This window comes from Bombyx mori, chromosome 17 (genome assembly GCF_030269925.1).
Source record: "Bombyx mori chromosome 17, ASM3026992v2".
Lineage (NCBI taxonomy): Eukaryota > Metazoa > Arthropoda > Insecta > Lepidoptera > Bombycidae > Bombyx > Bombyx mori.
Genome location: NC_085123.1, coordinates 3,941,382 through 3,961,916, shown reverse-complemented (window position 1 = coordinate 3,961,916; position 20,535 = coordinate 3,941,382). Strand labels below are relative to the sequence as shown.

The 20,535-nt window shown below is 36.4% G+C and overlaps 1 protein-coding gene across 1 annotated transcript in view; it reads left to right on the top strand.

Moving 5' to 3' along the window:
* The window catches only part of LOC101740529 (homeobox protein unc-4), a 62,164-nt gene that overhangs the window by 37,771 nt on the left and 3,858 nt on the right, over window positions 1-20,535 (top strand). Inside the window, exon 3 of the mRNA XM_004921896.5 lies at window positions 19,698-19,837. Coding sequence (XP_004921953.1) covers window positions 19,698-19,837 — 140 coding nt within the window. The remainder of the gene's footprint in view (window positions 1-19,697; window positions 19,838-20,535) is intronic.

Below are 20,535 nucleotides of genomic sequence, written 5' to 3'. Positions count from 1 at the left end.
GAGCAACACTTATCTCATACGGGTTAAACAAAAAGAAATTAAGAAATATAATAATTATATTTCGACAGCAATCCGTAAAGTACAGCCCACATGAGAGTTGCATTCGACACGAAACACTCGAAGAAATTAAGACGTTAGGCGTGAACATGTGTTATTTTCAACACGTGCCAAATATAATTTAATCACCTTTGAGTCATCCGACAAAGGGTTTACGCGAAGTTGGAGCACCGTGACGAAACCGACAATGCTCTGTGTAATAATATATACGTTTCAAATCAAAGCATTAGCGATGCTTAGAGTCAACTTAATGATCATCGAATCGTTTTAAGAGTCAGTAGCTAATACTCCGGACTGTAAAGGAAGTGAAATATTCACGCCTTTAGTATTTAATTCGTTTTTTATTTTTTTATTCGTGATTAACATGCGACACGTGTATCCTGTGTTATTAAAATGTCGAACGGCTATATTTATATTATCATTGTCGAGTAGCTAAGAATAAATAGCCTCGGTTCTTGTTTTGACGTTAAAATTTTAACTTCCCTCATAACTAATTGGGTCCTCGTTTAAAAAAATCGAGAATCATTTGCATTTAATTGTCATTTATTATGTTGTCAAGACTGTTTTTTATTTAAAAATAAAGCTAAAGAAATAAAACTTAAAGCCTAAATTGAATAGCTATTTATGTTTTTATATATTATTGTTTCCCGAGCGCTATGACATATCCTTCTTCAAACGAGCCTTGTGGATAATACTTAACGGTAAGCAGAGGCTTGGCTCTGCCCCTGGCATTGCTGAAGTCCATGGGCGACTGTAACCACGCACCTTGAAGTGGGCCGTATACTCGTCTGCCTACAAGGGCAATAAATTTTTTTTTTTGTTAATTTTTATTTTCCTTTCATTTCAGATTCAATGATATTTTCCCTATTTGAAAAAAGTATAAACAATTATTTTGAAGTTTTTTTTATACTGGTCCTCAGTCCATGCGGATGGCGTGCAATAACATTTCTTTGTATTTTCACAAAATAAAACCGAACTGTGATACCCTAACGTTCTATTACACCCAATTCGGTTTCCCGCCCACTTAGGGGTGTCCATCTGAAGATTTCCTTTCAATATAAATGAGGAACGTTTTTCCCTTATTTTCTCGACTTTCCCGGGGCTAAGCGGCCATCGGGGAGCCGGCCGACCACCGCTTTTTATATAACCTTTAGCCGAAATAATGTTTCAATACAGATAATACAGTTTTGAATGGGGCACCATTGATAGGATTCTTTTAGGGGCGTATCTTTCTTATTTCGTGAACTTCTTATTCGAAAAGACTTTTGTATTACATATAGCATTTGATTTATTTAGTTTTTTTGTTACGATTGAAATTGCAATAGCAATTAGTTTAGTACATAGTTTTGTTTCAACACTTCTTCTACACTTGTCGTTGGTTTTTTTTTTATAAATCAATACTTTTACCAGTGGTAAGTCGTTTCATGAGATTGCATGGGTACACACCACCACCTTTCCTATTTCGCCCGCGAACTGTTTCGATTTGAGGGAAGAGATATTTGCGTGATTACTGGCGGTAGGACGTCTTGTGAGTCCGCACGGGTAGGTACCACCACCCTGCCTATTTCTGCCGTGAAGCAGTAATGCGTTTCAGTTTGAAGGGCGGGACAGGGGCTGTAACTATACTAAGACGTTAGAACTCATGTCTCAAGGTGGGTGGGTGGCATTTACGTTGTAGATGTCTATGGGCTCCGGTAACCACTTAACATCAGATAGGCCGTGGACTCGTCCACCTAACTAAGCAATAAAAAAAATACGCTCATCTCTCATGTCTAAAGGTGAAAGGCGACATTCAGGTCTACTGTCTCCTGTAACAACCTAACATCACATAGGCTGTGAGTTCTGTGCGATAGCAAAAAATCACTCAATAGGTACTTCTCTTTATACATTTCTTTTGGTCAGAGATTCGTTGTTTCCCTTCATAACAAAGAGCACGTTGAATTGAGATATTATTGAAAGACTGATTGAAGAATTTAAAGATTATATTGACATAACTTTTCTATAATTTACGCTTTTGAGGTTTATTTTTTTTGTATGCAACAAACTTAAATAAGGTCGATGTTACGTAATTTAAAATAATCTAGATTTCTTTTGATTTTTTTTTAATAATCAAACTTAAACGACACTTATTCTTTTAATTGTATTTTGTGCTCATGAAAAAACTTTATAACTTTGTTGCAATTTGCGTAATTTTTCACGGTCTAGTTTAGATATTACGGCTTCGCTACAAAAATAATTAAGTTACAATGGCAAAATTTTGAATATATAATAAGTCTTTCAACGTCATAAATATAATAAAATGTGTGACGAAGTTTTTTTTTGTTGTTGACCACAGATGTCACAAATTATTATAATTCAACAAGATCTCAAAGATTTCAAAACAAATCGCGCCAAACATAGAGAGCGAACAAAACAATTGATTAAAATAATATTTTGAAGACTTAACGATAATTTAGATCGAATCACAATACCGATACATCTGTGATGTCCCTAAAATTGATGAACAATGCTATTCTGTATACGAGCAATAAATAAATATATTTCTATAATCAGCACGAACGTCGATTGTATCCGAGTTTATCGCGGAGATCTCGTTCCGACAGACATCCCGCGCCACTCCTAATAGTTGGTATAAATCAAAAGATTGCAATCTCGGCGGCACCCCTGGGACGCGAGCGAGACGGCACGATTGAATAGCATAGATTTAAATGGATGGGTCGGATAAGGACGGCTGTAGAGCTCGCGGCTCCGACCCCGGCTTAGATCGTAGGGACGTCACAATTCGATTACAGCTCAATAAACTTAAAGTGACTTGTTTGCGTCTGTAAAGTGGATTTTTTCCTCTTCTTTGATTTCTCCATTCCTTAAGTTGATACGACGTTTTCAGTAGGATCGTCTGCAATTTTATAGGTTTAAGAGGCGTATCAATATACTTATTAAAATAGATTTTGAAACGGCAACGATAAGTTTTACTGCTAATAAAGCTTTTGCTGGTACTTACATCTTAATCGATTAGAGAGCTTGGTTATTATACTTGTGGCGTATGAATAGCTTTTGATTAATAGTCCATATCGTAATTTAATGCGAAGTAATGTTTCCTTTTCATTTTGAATCAAATGTCTCCGGTTGGTAGTGCTCTAGACAAATCTAAGAGCAGAGGTTGTAGATATGAATGGTCACTATTTGACCAAACCAACGTCAAGTACCTACTTCAGAAATTAAGAACGCGACCTAGAAAAACAAGAAGACCTAGTATCTAGTTAATTTTAATGATAAAAGCAACATAAGTCGAGCCAACCTGAGCTAGGGGCTGAAAGCTATTAAAGGATCATCATTCACCGAAACTCGTCTCGCTAAAGTCTAATTTCATCCCTGCCCGACGTAAAATCGCTAAAACGGCTCGGCGGCTTCACCGCAAGCGAGGAAATATCGACTCCATTTTAAAATTCATAGCATAAAATTTACATTTATATGCCAATTTCATTCCATAGCAGGGCTTCGGCGGTCGCACACATTTATATTCCGCACACACCCGAAGCGGGTTACACCCTTGCAATGAAAAAAAAATCACCTTACGTCTTCCGCGGAGAAAAAAGAACGGCGCAAGGTTTAAATATGGAACACTAAATGGAACGCTTAGACGACAAAATGTGGGTAGAATATAAAATTTTACTCAATTCTCTTTCCTTGTCGCTCTTGCTGGATTCCTATATGACTCTCTTGTCCAACAATATAGTACAGCTAACCGCTATAGGCTTAGCGGAAGACAGACACGGATCCTGTAAGTAGGGTTGCAGCAAAAAGGTTTATTAACATACATGAATAATGTTCGTCGTAAATAAGACTTGATGAATTTTAATGGTGGCTCCGTCTAACGCAATTATAATACCAATTTACCGAAGTTTGATACTTCCATTAATAATATATTCAACGTGTTATAATTCGTAGTATGTTTTCGCATAAATTTTACTTGAGTAACACGAAACAATAGATTTTAGTTATAGGTTACGAAAATCAGAAGCTTCCATCTAATATTTATACGCATTGAGCTCTCTAATATATACTAACTAACGCTTACGTCAATAATAGAAAAACACATTCAACCTAACTAAGATATTATAATAGAATTCAGCGGGCACAAACGCACAGACAAACAGACAGAAATCTCAACAACTCTCGCAAAACCTTAAATTGACTTGAAAGATACAAATATAATAAAACAGAATACAATCATAATGATATTAATAAAAACCTAAATAAATAAAATTCGAAAACGGATCTGGAAGCTTCTATTTTTCGGAACTCATGTCAGTTTTTAACTGACTTCAAAAAAAAATAAGACTGTCAATTCGAATGAATACAGTCGAATCAGAACTTTTTTCTAAGTTAAATAGGTGATTTCTGAAATCTAATTCTTTTCAAGTATTCCTATTTAAATTTTATCCAAATCTGATCAGTAGTTTTTTTATTTATGCTTAATAATGCATATTATTTAATTGACTTTCACAACATTGAAAGAATATCAGAATATCATTTCTTTCGATTTTGTTTTGATTTTCAGTTGTAGACTGATTTTGATTTTGTCGAAGTAGGTTTTCATTTTTGTGATTTTTTTGTATTAAGAGAACAGACGCTTCCTTACCACATTAAAAAATATTAAAAGCAACCCACATTATAAAGGTATATATAATACTTTGAGGATACCCAAAAACACAACAGAAGCAACCCTGTAAAAAGAACGCTGAACCGGCACGCCGCGCACGGACGTGATCAACTTATATCTGTCTCTGTCGCGCACGAGCGCTCCCCAATATCAATTTGTTAAGTTCCAAGGTGAAACAGGAGACAGCGTAACACCACCACGATCCGCGCACGAAGCCATTTCTATTCAGTAGCCCGTATTTTATTTACTATCCTGAAAGGAGTTGTAGGTTTTTTTCTTTCCTTCGACATATCGCACCTTTAGAATTGAAGTGGTTTAACTAAAAATATTAAAGAAAACGAGTTTTATACTTTGAACGACTTATAAATAAACTAGCTTTTGCCCGCGACTTCGTCCGCGTGTTATTTTAGAACAAATTTGGTTAGCATAAAATACGTTATAGTAAGCCAACCTTAATATATAGACATATGCTGACGCGGACTTTTTTTAGATCTTTTAATTTTTTTTTCCTACGTAGCCTTGAGAGGCTATTTCAGCTTCACCCTAACGTTTGTAGGTGAGCTCACGGGGCTCAAGCCGGAGAGTTGCTAACACTGACCCTAGCAAGAGCAGTGCTTCACAGAATCTACCACCGGATCGGAACGCGACCCACTGAGAAGATCCGGCGAAAAACTCAGTGGGCTCCTCTTTTAAAGGGGAACAATTCTGTCATACATTATTTTAACGAGGCTTTAACCGTTTCTGCAGCGCATGCAGCGAAAGCTCTCAAAAGGGAAAAAACCCCGATTTTGAAACATTATTTATTGGTGCTCCGCTTGTATTGGTCTTAGCGTAGTATATAGCCTATAACCTTCCTCGATAAATGGGCTATCTAACACTGAAAGATTTTTTTAAATCGGATCAGTAGTTCCTGAGATTAGCGCGTTCAAACAAACAAACTCTTTAGCTTTATATTATTAGTGTAGATATTATTATGTATTCTTTCAGCTTATAAAATTGAACATTTAAAATTAAAAACCAAATATAAATTTTAATCTAGAAAACGACAAAGTATACTTTCCGTTCTTAAGTACAAGACATAACAAAGCACACCTTCCGTCCGGCTTTAAGGTTTAAAGTATTAAAAAATCAAAACTGAAAAATTACAATTCTTCAATTACATTTTTCGTGTTTACCAACAAACAAGACTTTTGGATTAAGTCACTTCAATTCTAAAAACGCGATATTATTGCAAATATGCCGTACAAGGTTATCCATATATTAATACGTGAAGCAAAACCTTTATATCCCTTTTGACGAAAATTGCGCGGACGGATTGAAATTTTCCACACTTATAGGGAATATAGAGAAGAAGTGCACAATGCTAATAGTTTTTTAAATAATGCATAAAAACTACATTAAATCAATAAAGAAAACATTACACACACTACCATGTATTTGACACACACACACACACATATTTTTTTTTTTATTGCTTAGATGGGTGGACGAGCTCACAACCCACCTGGTGTTAAGTGGTTACTGGAGCCCATAGACATCCACAACGTAAATGCGCCACCCACCTTGAGATACAAGTTCTAAGGTCTCAAGTATAGTTACAACGGGTGCCCCACCCTTCAAACCGAAACGCATTACTGCTTCACGGCAGAAATAGGCAGGGTGGTGGTACCCACCCGCGCGGACTCACAAGAGGTCCTACCACCAGTAAAAATATACCTACTCTTTGTTTATTGTCAAACTTTTGTTATTGCTTATAGTCTGTAGTCAAATTGAGAATAGGTTAGTATTGTTTATCTTTAATATTACGAGTATTTGGCGAAATCTGTAACAATAAGACCATAATAATGTTGAAACTTATAATTTCAATTAAATATAGTCGAATTTCGACTACTGCGGGATCACTGGTATATTACAATTTTATGAAGGTCTCAATCGAGACTGATCTATTTATAATACTAATACAGGAGGAATGTATTAGATTATCTTTGGGCATATAATATAATAATTATATAATTAAATAAATAAAATAAATAAATAAAAATAAAATAATATATGTCGAAGAAACCGCATTATTAACACCATCGTCAGACATCATTAGGGGCGAATAGGGTGATCGAGCTAAGAGAAATATTGAGTACACAAAACACGTATGTTGTCTTAGAACAATTTAGAAATCTTCTCTTGGCATTACCAAAAGAAAACGAATGACAGTTCTTAGGACGGAGGCACCGCTCTTCAAGAAGGCTGGTTGGTAAGTGTGTAGTGGCGTCTATGCGCCTCCATCGGCTAGGCTCTGTCGTGGCACGAAGTTAGCCGAGCTCCGACGACATGGCGATCGTGTTGTTACCTCTCTAAACTAATGACCGTGTCCGACATATATATTTAATATTCTCGTGAGAAGCGTCAGTGCGAAAAATTCCTCATGAATATCACAAAGCAAAAGACGGGGAAACTGAATACCTAGAAGATAATTAGTGATCTGGCTGCATAGTTGAGGGATTGATAGAGTTTATAAAAAATATATATATAAAAAGAAGGCAGAAAAAAATTTGGACTAGAATCGCACAAGCTTCGAACGATATATCTTAAAAATATAATTAAAAGTATTTTTACGGTTTACCTTCGCATATTTTTATTGTCATCACATTATTTCCGACCTTTCGAATACTTTTCAATTTTCGTGGTCACGGATGGCGTTCCAACTATATTTTCTAAGGCAGGCCGTTCACTGGGTACATGCTATTTCGCGGGTCTTTCTCCATATTAGTTACAGACAGTAGAAGTGGTCACTGGGGCTTAAGACCTCAACGTGAATACCGCTTGATTTAATTACGGCTACGAACCACAGAAACCGAATATTTAAGCTTTTAAGGACAGAATTTTTAGAAATATAATGCAAAAAAGATGAATTAATGTATTCTGAATTAGGATTTATTCATTTTGCGTTTTACAAAAAAAAATCAAGCAAACAAAAAAAAATACTTTATTAAAAATTTGTGGCTATTTGGCGTCGAGCTAAATATATAAATTATAAAAAAAAAGCACAAGCATATGCCGATGTCGCTGAAGAGATTAACTATCTAAATTGGATTTTATACAAGCAGTGTCAATTTTATATAGGTATATCACGAAAATATAAACTTATGGCTAAATAAAATGAATCTAAAAACAACCTTAAATGGAAATTAATTTCGCCTCCAACTCTTAAAGCTTAATAAACATAGTAATTACGTACGTATAACGATACCAAAGATTATCGATATTAACATAGATATACTTCCAGTTACTTTCAAGGCAGACGCGAGTAGCGACTTACAAAAAATAGAAGCTTCCAGATCCATTTTCGAATTGATTTTTTTGGTTTTTATTAATACGATAATTTTACTATACAGCTGAAACTATCTCATAGCCCAGGTTCCCTTAGAAGCCTAAGTCTCAATTGTACTATCCCACCCTCTAAACCGTCTGCATTATTCCTTCACAGCCGAAATAGGCACGGTGGTGGTAACTACCCGCGTAAACCCGCAAGACATCCTACCGCCATCACTAATGGAGCAACCATTTAATTCGCGTTGACACCCTCATTAGTGACAACAGAAATAAAAAAATTGGAGAGTAAATAATATAAGTTACAACACGCTCCAGTTACAACACAGTTATAACATGCTACTTTCAGCCCACTGAGTTTCTGGCTGGATCTTCTCAGTGGGTCGCGATTCCGATCCAGCGGTAGACTCAGCGAAGCACTGCTCTTGCTAGGGCTGGTGTTAGCTAATTCTCTCAGGTTGAGCCCGTGAGCTCACCCACCCGTCCGGGCGTAGCTGTAATAGCCCCTTTAAAAACCAACGAATAGACAGGAAAAAAACAAAAAACAAAAAAAAACGCTAACCTTTATCAGTATATTATAAAATCATTTTGAAACATGCTGTATCTATCAGTGTTTATTTGACACACGAACAGCAAAAAAAAACAACTTAATTCTAATTCGGCGGTCAAATAAAAATGGAAATAAACACATCAATTTTTCCCCTTCGTCCTCTTGTAATGATGCCCGTAACTCCGGGGTGAGGGTGGCTCATTAGTGGGGATGCCACCCCCGTGTGCGCGCCGCAATCAATGTGTTTCGATTAGGAAACTCGGGCTTAATGAATACGAGGTATAAAGTATGTAATAGCTTAATGTTCTTTTTTTTTTCTTTAACTGGAAAATAGTTTTTAAATTTATCGTATCTCCGAAATATCAGTTATGAAAAACTACTGATAAGACCTAGTATAGTAGTGATTGTGGTTCTTTTTTACTTTTATTTTTTTAGGAAATAAGGATTACGTTTTTCCCGTATGCCTTTCCAGTTTCACCAGGACAGGTGGGCTATCAAATGCTCAGCCAAGAGTGATAGGATTTGCTAACAGCTGCCCGTGCGCCTCCGAAGAATTAACAGCTCAAGAGAGCTGCTTCGCGAATGCCTCTATTACCGGATCGAAATCGCGACCCGCTGAGAAGATCCGGCGAGAAATTCAGCGGACTGATGTATGGGTTAGGTTGCACATTGAACTCTTTGCCGAGTTCGACGAGTACTACTGTTCCTAGTGCTAGTGCTAGTTACAAGTGGTCTAAAGCTCTATACTGGCGTTCAAATCTCATCAGCATGTACCATTTTTTCTAATGAAATACCTACTTATCACATGCTCACGATAGATTTCCATTTTGAAGGAATATAGTCACTACATAGTATAAAACAAAGTCGCTTTCTCTGTCCCTATATCCCTATGAGTATGCTTAAATCTTTAAAACTACGCAACGGATTTTGATGCGGTTTTTTTTAATAGATAGAATGATTGAAGAGAAAGGCTTATATGTACAATAAGATCCATTAAATTGTGGAGAAATCAATAATAAATTACAGTTTCCGAAGCGAAGCGAGGGCGGGTCGCTAGTCGCGTAATAAAAGACAGATCAAACAAAAAACAAAAAGTATTCATTATTGTCGGTGTTGCGTTTTGTGAGTCCGCCCGGGTAGGGATTGTTGTCCTGCCGATTTTATGCCGCGAAGCAGTTTGTAGGCCGGGATGACCGTTATAAAACCACGCGCATCGACATTTTTTTTAACTGATAAGCCATCGATCACAAAAGACCTTTATAATGAAGCTTAAAAGTATAATATAACGTATGAATGTCTTACCTGATTTCAAAGTTAATTTATTATATAAATAAATCACACGTATAATAATAATGAGAATGAGTTTACGGCTGTCAGTTCCAAATAACAGCATGTTGAATAAATTTACAAAAATCAATTTTCTCTATCGAATAAATGAGGCATTAAGAATCGATTGATGAATAAATTATTATTCTTTTATTGTAATTCGAACAAATTTTAAGATTTTTAGAGGCTTACATAATATGTAATATTTTCGTATAAATAATGTTTAAGAGTAGAGTAGAGTAGTGTTCTCCCAATAATACAATCTATTTTATATCATAATTTCTACTATATCCTATTTTTTTCTTTAGGTAGATACGTAAATTTCCTATACTTTCAATGACAAATGTAAAGACCACTATTTTAATTGCTTGTTTAAATGTATACACGTTACAAAAGAAAAGCCTCTAATTTCATTATCATCATTATCATCATCGGTACCCAGTCGTCCATTGCTGGACATAGGCCTCTCCCAATTCACACCAATGAACCTCGAATTTACTACGATTAATATTTTAAATATACACACTACTAGATGATGACCGAGCTTTCCCCCTTTTTTTTTTATAACACCATCTTGTTGTGTCTTTAAAGCGGTTAGTTGCCCTCAATTAAGAAAAATAGTATTATTATTCGCCAATAGATATCGGGAAGAGTCATAAATTTGATTATCGATAAAGTTGATTATTGAAAACACGATTAAAACAACATTTTCTTAAAATAAATCGTAGCTAGATCGATTTATCGCCCCCGAAATCCCCTGTATACTAAATTTTATGAAAATTGTTGGAGCCGTTTCCGAGATTCAGATTATATACAAGAGTTGCTCGTTTAAAGGTATAAGATTTAACTTAATTTTCAATCCTATCAGAAACCTACTACATTGTCACGAACGATATTAAATATTCAGGTAAATAGCACCTGAAAGCATACGACACGAATAAATAAATAAATATGCGTGCTATTAAATTTTATGAATTAAATTATTTTTAATTTGCACATATTTAGTTCAATAGCCGATCAATAGATTTAAGCTTTAAAAAAATAAATAAATTACGATATTATTATAATACTAAAACTTCAAGCGTCAAACGTCAGTATAGGTCGTCGCGATGTTGGCATCTATGTCAGTAAACCCAAGGTGTTACAGCCAGCGACAAAATCACGAACATATCCGAATTTCGTGACTTAAAGGATAAGATAAACTGTTTACCCGTATCGAGCGATGCGATTATGTCCCGATTCAAATCCCGCAAATAGATCACAATTTATTTAAAGAACCACTCAGTTGACTCGAGTTCACGAATTACTTCCACACTGACAAAATAATTTTGTTTAACAATAAAACGCGGTTAAATAATCATTTTCCGGAATTGCTGTTTATGGCGTATTTAAATAATACTGATATATTGCCTATTTATATAATACTGATATATTGCCTATTACGGCAATAAAGAAGTCATGCGTTTCGACTTGAATGGTGGTTGGTACATCATAAGGAAGGTGACGACATTTCCGTTTTTTCCTATGGGCTCTGGTAATTAGTTTGTAGTTGTCGTGGCCTACGAGGGCGGCACTGAAAATTTCGGGAATTAACGAAGTGACACAACATTACTATTTAAAAATGTATTTATTGCTTTTCGAAGTGTTCTCCGCGAAATTTGACACATTTTTCCGTACGATAGAACCAATCATTGAAGCAACCATTCGGAAGTTGGGGTCTCCAAAATGGCCGTTTTGTAGGCGTCCACCGCTTCTTCAGGTGATGAAAATCTCTGTCCACGCAATTTATTCTTTATTTTAGGGAAAGTATAGAAATCATTAGGGCTTAGGTCGGGGCTGTACGGCGGATGTTCTAATAATTCTATGTTTTCTTGCTCTAAAAACTCTTTTGTTCTGTGCGCGGTGTGAGAACTCGCATTGTCGTGATGGAGGATGATGCGGCGGTTGCAGTTCTCTTTATGGAGTTCAGAAACGACCTGTGGCAAACAAATGCTAGCATACCATTCTGCATTAACCGTTCTTTGTCCCTCAAGAGGAATAGTCGTAACATGACCGGTTTTGGAGACAAACGTGGCCACCATTTTTTTTGCAACACTTCGTGAACGAACAATTTTTGTTGGCTTTAACTCATTTTCGAACACCCAAACTCGTGACTGGTTTTTTGTTTCGGGTTCGTACGCATATATCCAGGATTCGTCACCTGATACAATGTTGTATACAGCATTTGAGGATCCTGCGTGGAATCTTTCGAGAGTTCTGACGCACCAAGTAACGCGAGCCGCTTTTTGCTCATCACAGAGCGAATGCGGTATCCATCGGGAAAACAACTTTTTTACACCTAATTGTTAATGCAAGATTATTTGTATTTGACTCATGCCAATGTCTAAAGTTGCCTGAATTTCGCGGTATGTCACATGTCGATCTTTCTCAATCAGCTTACGCACAGCATCAACGTTTTCTTGGGTGACTGCAATTTTTGGACGACCTTGACGGGGATCATCACTGAGCTTGACACGTCCACGTTGAAACTCAGCAAACCAGCGATAAATTGTGGTTTTGGATGGGGCTTCATCACCAAATGCAGAAATCATCCGGTCAACACACTGTTTTTGTGTTAAACCACTTCGAAAGTCATAATAAATCATCGCTCTTGAATTTTCTCGAGTCAATTCCATTTTCTCAACGACTAAACAAGTTTGACAAAACCTCGTGACAAGACCGAGAATCTTTTTTTAAATAAATAAATGGTATTCGATTTTTAAAACCAAGGAGTTTTCAATTAAAAATATTTTAATATGACAGGAACAGTGGAAATATTCCATTCCCGATACTTTTAGTGCAGCCTAGTAAAGGAAAAGATGCTCGGTGCATTCGTTTCAAGCAATGGTATCTGAGTACTACAGCCAGAACCAATTTTTCTAAGGAAATACGTACTTAATAAATGTTTACGATCGAGTTCCGACGGTGAAGGAATAAAATCGTGTAATTAAAATTAAACCCGCAAAATTATAATTTGCGTAATTACTGGTGGTAGGACGTCTTGTAAGTCCACACGGGCAGATACCATCACCCTGCCTATTTCTGCCGTGAAGCAATGACCTTTCAGTTTGATGAGTGGGGCAGCCGTTGTACTGTTAAAACTGAGAATTTAGAACTCTTGCCTCAAGGGTGGGTGGCGGCGTTTACGTTGTAGATGACTATGGGCTTCGGTAACAACTTAACACCAGGTGGGCCGTGAGCTCGTCCACCTATATAAGAAATAAATAAATAAAATGAATACCAAGTGAGCCATCTGTCTAGAGCCGGTCTAGTCCGCTCAACTAAGGAAAACAAAGCAAGCAAAATTTTCGAACATTTTATCAATGTTTTAATAGCTTTGTGGTTATTTTATGCGAGCATCAGTGTTCTCGGAATTTTATCTTGACTTTAAGCTCTTTTGTAACGTATAGACGTAACTTATTTTCTGAACAACGAAATTATTCTTGGAAGGCTTCAAAAGATTTAAAGTCTTAAATTTTTTAATAAGCATATGCTAATAAGCGTCAAAACATAAGCAAATCCTCAATATTCTTTATACGTCACAGTACTTGTTCTGCACAGCAGAAGAACAATTCATTTCTTGAAATTAACTAACGGGAATAGATACTCGCTCATAGTCAAATCGCAAATGAAAGTTAATAGCCCCAGGTTAATAAACCGCTATAACTACAAGTTAAAGCTTAAAAAAACACTAAACCAACAATATAAAATAATTCACATATTGGCACTCTTTGCGTTTCTGTCAAAAAATTTAAAAATTCTAACTACTACCGTAAAAGCGAGTAGAGCGAAGTTGTGTAAATTGTTTTATTTTCTTAATTTAATATTTCTACAGGATTAAACGTGTAATACCCATTTACCATGTGTAAAAGTGTGTGGAAAAGTTAAACAAACTGGCTAAATGCGCCTTCTCGGGTTCTTCCAAAAAGTCCTCCGAAGCCTCAGTAATTAAACAACATTGCTTTTATTTCATCCTATCTCATCTCATTTTATTTCATTTCATCCCAATTGATAACATTCTCAAATCTTCATCTCATTTCTCTCCATATCATTTTCACAAAACAGAACATGTTTTAAATATTTTATTATTGAAGAACATTATACACTCGACGGTGACAGCAATGGAATCAAAAGAAGCCACTTGCCATACATAAAAAAAAAAGAAGAAGCTATCCCGTAAACATACTAATCGATAATTACAGTTGACCAACCTTCAAATACTAGATAAAAATAATTATGCGATCGCTTACAACGTGACCTCGGCTGAGAACTCGTTTTTGGTTTATTTTATTAAAATTAATCTAAATTAATCCGCAAACAAGAGCGACATTAAACGTATCTTTTGTAATAAAATGATATGGGTCGCTCGTAAAATTGACCCCAGCATTTCGCCGGCGGCGTAGTTGCCAGTTTGAGACCTTTTTTTTTCAATTTCAATTTGTCACGTCCGTTCATTGACCTCAGCAAAAAAGCTAAATCGAAATTTATGTATCTTAGCCATCATAAACGTCTTCTTAATTAACTGAAATATAATTTATTAACAAAATTATGGATAAAATAAAGAATTGGTATATAAAGTTACCGGCTGCAGCAATTTTATTCTATTCGTTAATAATATTCGGAATTGATTTTATATTATGTTCTATGGAAATAAGTTTATCAATATCAATGTTTTCCGTAATAGTGAAATGCCTTTAAAGTTACAAAATATTTTATTTCGTCTTAAGCGATTATCATCGTTCATAGATTGGCCCGGCAACACCAAAGGCATTAGGAGGAGCCTGTCCATTACATTTTTTTTACGTAAGCTGCTAACCTAGAGTGTTATGCCAGCGTAATCGAGCAAGTAGGTAAGTTTACGGATCTCTAGCCTGAGGACGTTGGTAACACTAGCCATAGCAAGAGCAGTGCTTCGCAGAATCTACTACCGGATCGGAAACGCGACCCACTGAGAAGATCCAGCGAGAAACTCAGTGGGAGTACGCTCTAGGTAACAATGCAATGATAATTTAATAACACATGTAGGTATGCGGTAGGCAGCGGCTTGGCTCTGCCCCTGGCATTGCTGAAGTCCATGGGCGACCGTAACCACTCACCATCAGGTGGGCCGTATGCTCGTCTGCCTACAAGGGCAATAAAAAAAATAAAAAACATGTGCTGCCATCTGTTCTTAGGTTCTTATATTACGTAAGATATTTAATGGTATTTGTTTAGTTTAAGTGTTACCTACGTAAAGTTGTTTAGTCCCGAAATATTCCAACAGAAACTAATACAATTAAAAGAAATGGCCTTGACTAATATTATTAAACATCATGCTAATCATTAATGCAATGTTTAATATCATGTATAAAAATATATACGAGTATGTGTATGAGTATATAATATAAAGTAGGCTTTTGCTGAATTGGCCTTTTAGCGTGACATTTAAATATCTACAATAAAAAATAGATAATAAAATGAGATAACAAAAGATCTAAATAATTTAGATACAATACTTTTTAATATTTAGTTGCTATTTTATATGGTCTATATTTGAATGACGAAATATTTTTTAATAACTTTATCGTAAAATTTTACTTTTTTTATGATTGACGGCTTACTGGTGGCCCGGAGACCTTTCCAGTTTCACAAGGACAGGTGAGCGAGCAAGGGCTCAGCCAGAAGGGAATTTTACTACTACACATCAAAACTTCGTATCGATCTTTCAAATGACCATAATTCCCAACGACTAAACTTCAAAACAAAATCGAGTGGGCTATGCCATTGCTGGAAAACAAATTCTGTAATTGTCAAGTGCTTGCCTAAAACACAAGTTATATGACACATTGTCACATCCCACAGACACAGCCCACTGAGTTTCTCGCCGGATCTTCTCAGTGGGTCGCGTTTCCGATCCGGTGGTAGATTCTGCGAAGCACTGCTCTTGCTAGGGCCAGTGTTAGCACCACTCCGGTTTGAGCCCTGTGAGCTCACCTACAAGTTAGAGCGAAGCTGATATATCCTCTCAAGGCTATCAGCATAGGTAGGAAAAAAAACATTGTCACCTGGTCCCTAAAAACCCATTTCCCATTTATAGATACATACAAATATACGTATAAGCATGTACATGCAATCAACCAATCAGATAAAGAGGAAACAAATTCGTTCATCATATACACGTTAGCGTGGTCTGGGAATTGAACCTACAACTCTGTAGTCAAGCGCGCTAACGACTGCACCTCCAAGACAGTTGAATGTACCTTTCAAAGTACCCTAGGGTTCAGAGCAGATTAGCTGTAAGCCCATCATGCATGTGTAATGTGATAAGAACAGCATAATTCTAACATCAATCTGTCTTCATTAGCATTGTATTAATTTGCGGATATTACTGTTACATTGGTAGTTCGGAATGTGCTCTGAATTTAATATTAATTGTATTATTCATAATGAATTATTATCGGAGTTTCATAAGTCTGTATAGCGTGTTTTATATACTTGAGGCTACTCAATCCTATTCTTTTTTTATTGCTTAGATGGACGGACGAGCTCACAGCCCATCTGGTATTAAGTAATTACTGGAGCCCGTAGACATCTACAACGTAAATGCGCCACCGACCTTAAGATATAAGTTCTAAAGTCTCAAGTATAGTTACAACGGCTGCCCCACCCTTCAAACCGAAACGCAATTACTGCTTCACAGCAGAAATAGGCAAGGTGGTGGTACCTAGCCGTGCAGACTCACAAGAGGTCCTACCACCAGAAATTACGCAAATTATATTTTTGCGGGTTTAATTTTAAATTTTATATAATATATAAATTTAAATTTAATTGAGTTCTAAAGTCTCAGTTTTAACAGTACAACGGCTGCCCCACTCATCAAACTGAAAGGTCATTGCTTCACGGCAGAAATAGGCAGGGTGATGGTACTCGTATTTACCCATGCGAGCTCACAAGACGTCCTACCACCAGTAATTACGCAAATTACAATTTTGCGGGTTTAATTTTAATTACACGATGTTATTCCTTCACCGTGGAAGTCAATCGTAAACATTTGTTGAGTACGTATTTCATTAGAACAATTGGTACCCGCCTGGGATTTGAACACCGGTGCATCGCTCAACACGAATTCACCGGATGTCTTATCCTACAGGCCACGACGACGTGGTAATTCTAACTTAGCTTTAGCTTAACTTCTTTAAATATGCCGGCTTGGAACGCAATCTTACCATTTTGTAATAAAAAACGTAATTAGATGAATGAAATCGAAACTTTCCCGGTTTGATTTAGGTCCACGTCCTGCTAATTCTCAATTTTGGGGCTAATACTTACTCATACAGCACCCATTCCCCGCTTCCCCGCGCTTACTTCTCACATTTGGTTCGCCGCGTAGCATGCAGTTATGTGGATTTGGGATTTACGACAGTGAGAAGATCTTCCACCGAGCGGGTGATATTGCTAGGTAAACCGACGGTCCCAATGTTGTTGTTCGGAACTTGTATATATGCAAGCTTATCTTGAAAACGTCGTAAGCAAAATTCAGGCATCTGTCCAATATCTTGTGTTCCACCACATAGCCACACATAAACACAAATAAAAGTGTAATTTTTTCCCTACCCGACCCAGCACCCTGTCGACACCGACCAATTATCTCAGAGTTTGTTTTTCAAAAAGCAACCCTTGCTACAGCTGCTAATCATAAGTAACAATACTAAAAGTGTTTAATCATAAAAAATGAAGCAATTTATCAAAAAGTACTTAACTGAGGTCGGCCATGTTATTATTATTTTGAATACTTATAATGGTATTATAGTTTGATTCTGGCTTTTTGCTCTATCGAACGAATATGAATAGCACTCTTTGATAGTACTATTACAATGGGCTTATAAAGCTTCTATGAATCATTACTAATCCAATGATGGCGACGTTCAAATTACGTTTTAACTAATATTTATTTGATCATCCATCTCTTTACAAAAACTGAAAAGCCTTCGAAACAACAAAAATAATAGAATGACAGTTTGAAATCGTGATTTTAAAGCGTAAAATGAGTTTTAATTATGTCTAAGACTCGCCAAATTCGAAGACTATATTATGATATGTATGTATTCTGACTGACTCGGTGGTGCCGTAGTTAGCGACCCTGGCTGTTGTGCCAAGGGTCGTGGGTTCGATTCCCACATCGGACAACTTAGTTTGTTCTTTGTATGGGTGTTTATTGTCTAACCATAACACAGGGAATTCTTGCTTGAGGCCGGATGATCGTGCGTAATTTGTTCCCAGTTATTCATTATTTTATTATTATATTATTTTATGGGTAGACGAGAGAGTTCACGGTCATAAATTGAATGCCAATTGGCGATTGTAGTACGCTGGTTTGACATTCAGATAACGTTGCTGCCCATCCTCCATTGAATCCCTTAGTCGGCTTTTAACGACACCCACGGGAAAATGCTATTTCAGGCTGACATCACAGAGCCAACAATATAGGTTCATACCTTCGATAAACGTTGTATTATTGTTAATGTATCGTGGTTCTCGTTATTTACTATGTTAAGGCCAAAGCATTTCAATTCGTATGATGTTTATCCGGCTAAGAAGATATGCTCATTATTATAGAAGATATGATTTTTAGCGGTGATAGGACGTTTTTTGAGTCCGCACGGATAGGTATTGCAAATCTGTCTATTTCAGACGCATTAATGCGTTTCGGTTTGAAGAGCGGGGTAGACGTTGTACTGTAAAAACTGAGACCTTAGAACTCATGTCAAAATATGTGTGGCGGCATTTGCGTTGTAGATTTCTGTGGGCTCTAGTAACCATTTAACACCGAGTGGGCCGCGAGCTCGTACACCCATGTGAGCAATAAATAATAGAAAATATGCGATTGGACTTCTAAAGGTCCTAAGGGTTTAAAGTTATAGCTGGATTGTTGCAACCTGACGAGGTCGAAATGTCAATAGCTATTTTTTTTTAAATCGTTTTTAACAGTGATTTCCTCACTTTAATTTCTCAACCAATAGTCTATCTTGGTTCCAGCAGAAGGCCTAATTTTGAGGAGATTCTAATCAGTATCACTCCTCCCTTTGAATCAGCTAGTTTCTCATCGATTCTCCTATATAACGTATTAGTATGAATCCTTAGTAGAATATTCAATAACTACGTGGTTTCTGAAGTATTGTAATCAAGTTTAAGTAAATTAGGTGAACCCAATAAAATTGTTGAAACCTTTTATACTCACATTATAACATATATGTATACCTTAAAAAAAAACTACTACGGATATTTTAATTTTCCATATCAGACAACCCCACACGCCCACAGATTATAAACGCGGCATCTTAGATACAACCAATATGATCTGTGGATACAACGCAGATTTAATGGCGCGACAAATGCCGGCGCACGATCCCATCGCATTTGCATGAGAAAGATGGGCCATTGAAATTTAACGTCTCAATCTAGACTGGCTCACTTACAACCTGAGGCGTACGGTTTAAAGCCTATTAAAACAAACCTTTATTAAACTTTACGAGTTGTTAATTATATAACCCTGTCTATAATTTAGACTCGGAATATTCTACAGTAAGTCCTTATGTATGTGTGCATATCTATCTACTGTAATGGAATAAAAAAGCTTAAAAATATATTTGTATTTAGAACTGAACAAAAATTGTCTACGGAACACGTGACTAACTTGGGTGTTACCAGCCTTTATTACCACAAATTCATGACTAAAAGCAAATTCTTCTTCCATAGGTGTGGTTCCAAAATCGGAGAGCGAAATGGCGTAAGAAGGAGCATACAAAGAAAGGGCCGGGGCGACCAGCCCACAACGCGCATCCTCAATCCTGCTCTGGAGAGCCTATCCCTCCACACGAACTTAGAGCCCGTGAACGGTAATTATTAAATAATCTTTCTTCTCGGTCGTTCCGTTCTCTTTAGAGCGGTCATTATCGTTTTTTGAGAGTAAATGACGTTTCGCTCATAGTTCACCATCAATTTGTTACACTCATAAACTGGGACTACCAAAGCAAACTTGATCTGGTCAGGTCTTTGCGTCTTCTAATTTGGTCAACTCAATCCGTCTCTGTCACAGAAATTCTACTCTGAGACTAAATTTCGGGATCTAAGAAAACTCTGAACACGAGATATATTGAATTTGGAGGGTAGACGTTAACTGTAATTTTTTTTTTATAAAAATAGGCTTTGTAATTTCTGAATTCGGACAGTTTGGTTACACTCTTTAAAGTTATGCTAATCAATTATCGAATGGGAAAGACATGCAATTCTACATTTACATATATATGTGTATGTAGGTACCAAAACCCGCGGTATTCCACAATGACATCACCCTTGTTAATTTGGTAACCTACAAGACACTCAGCGTTATCTTAGGTTTAAAATAATGATGAAATACTAGGAAAATTAATAAGATTTTTTTAAAAATAAAAACAATAAAAACAAATGTCTTTAAATTATTAACGCGCTCGTCATTAAAATATATTACAACTGTAACACAAACAAAGCGTATCTCATTTCTCATTAATTACATTTAATGATGGTTGTAAAAACATAAAAATTATCTAGAAACTAA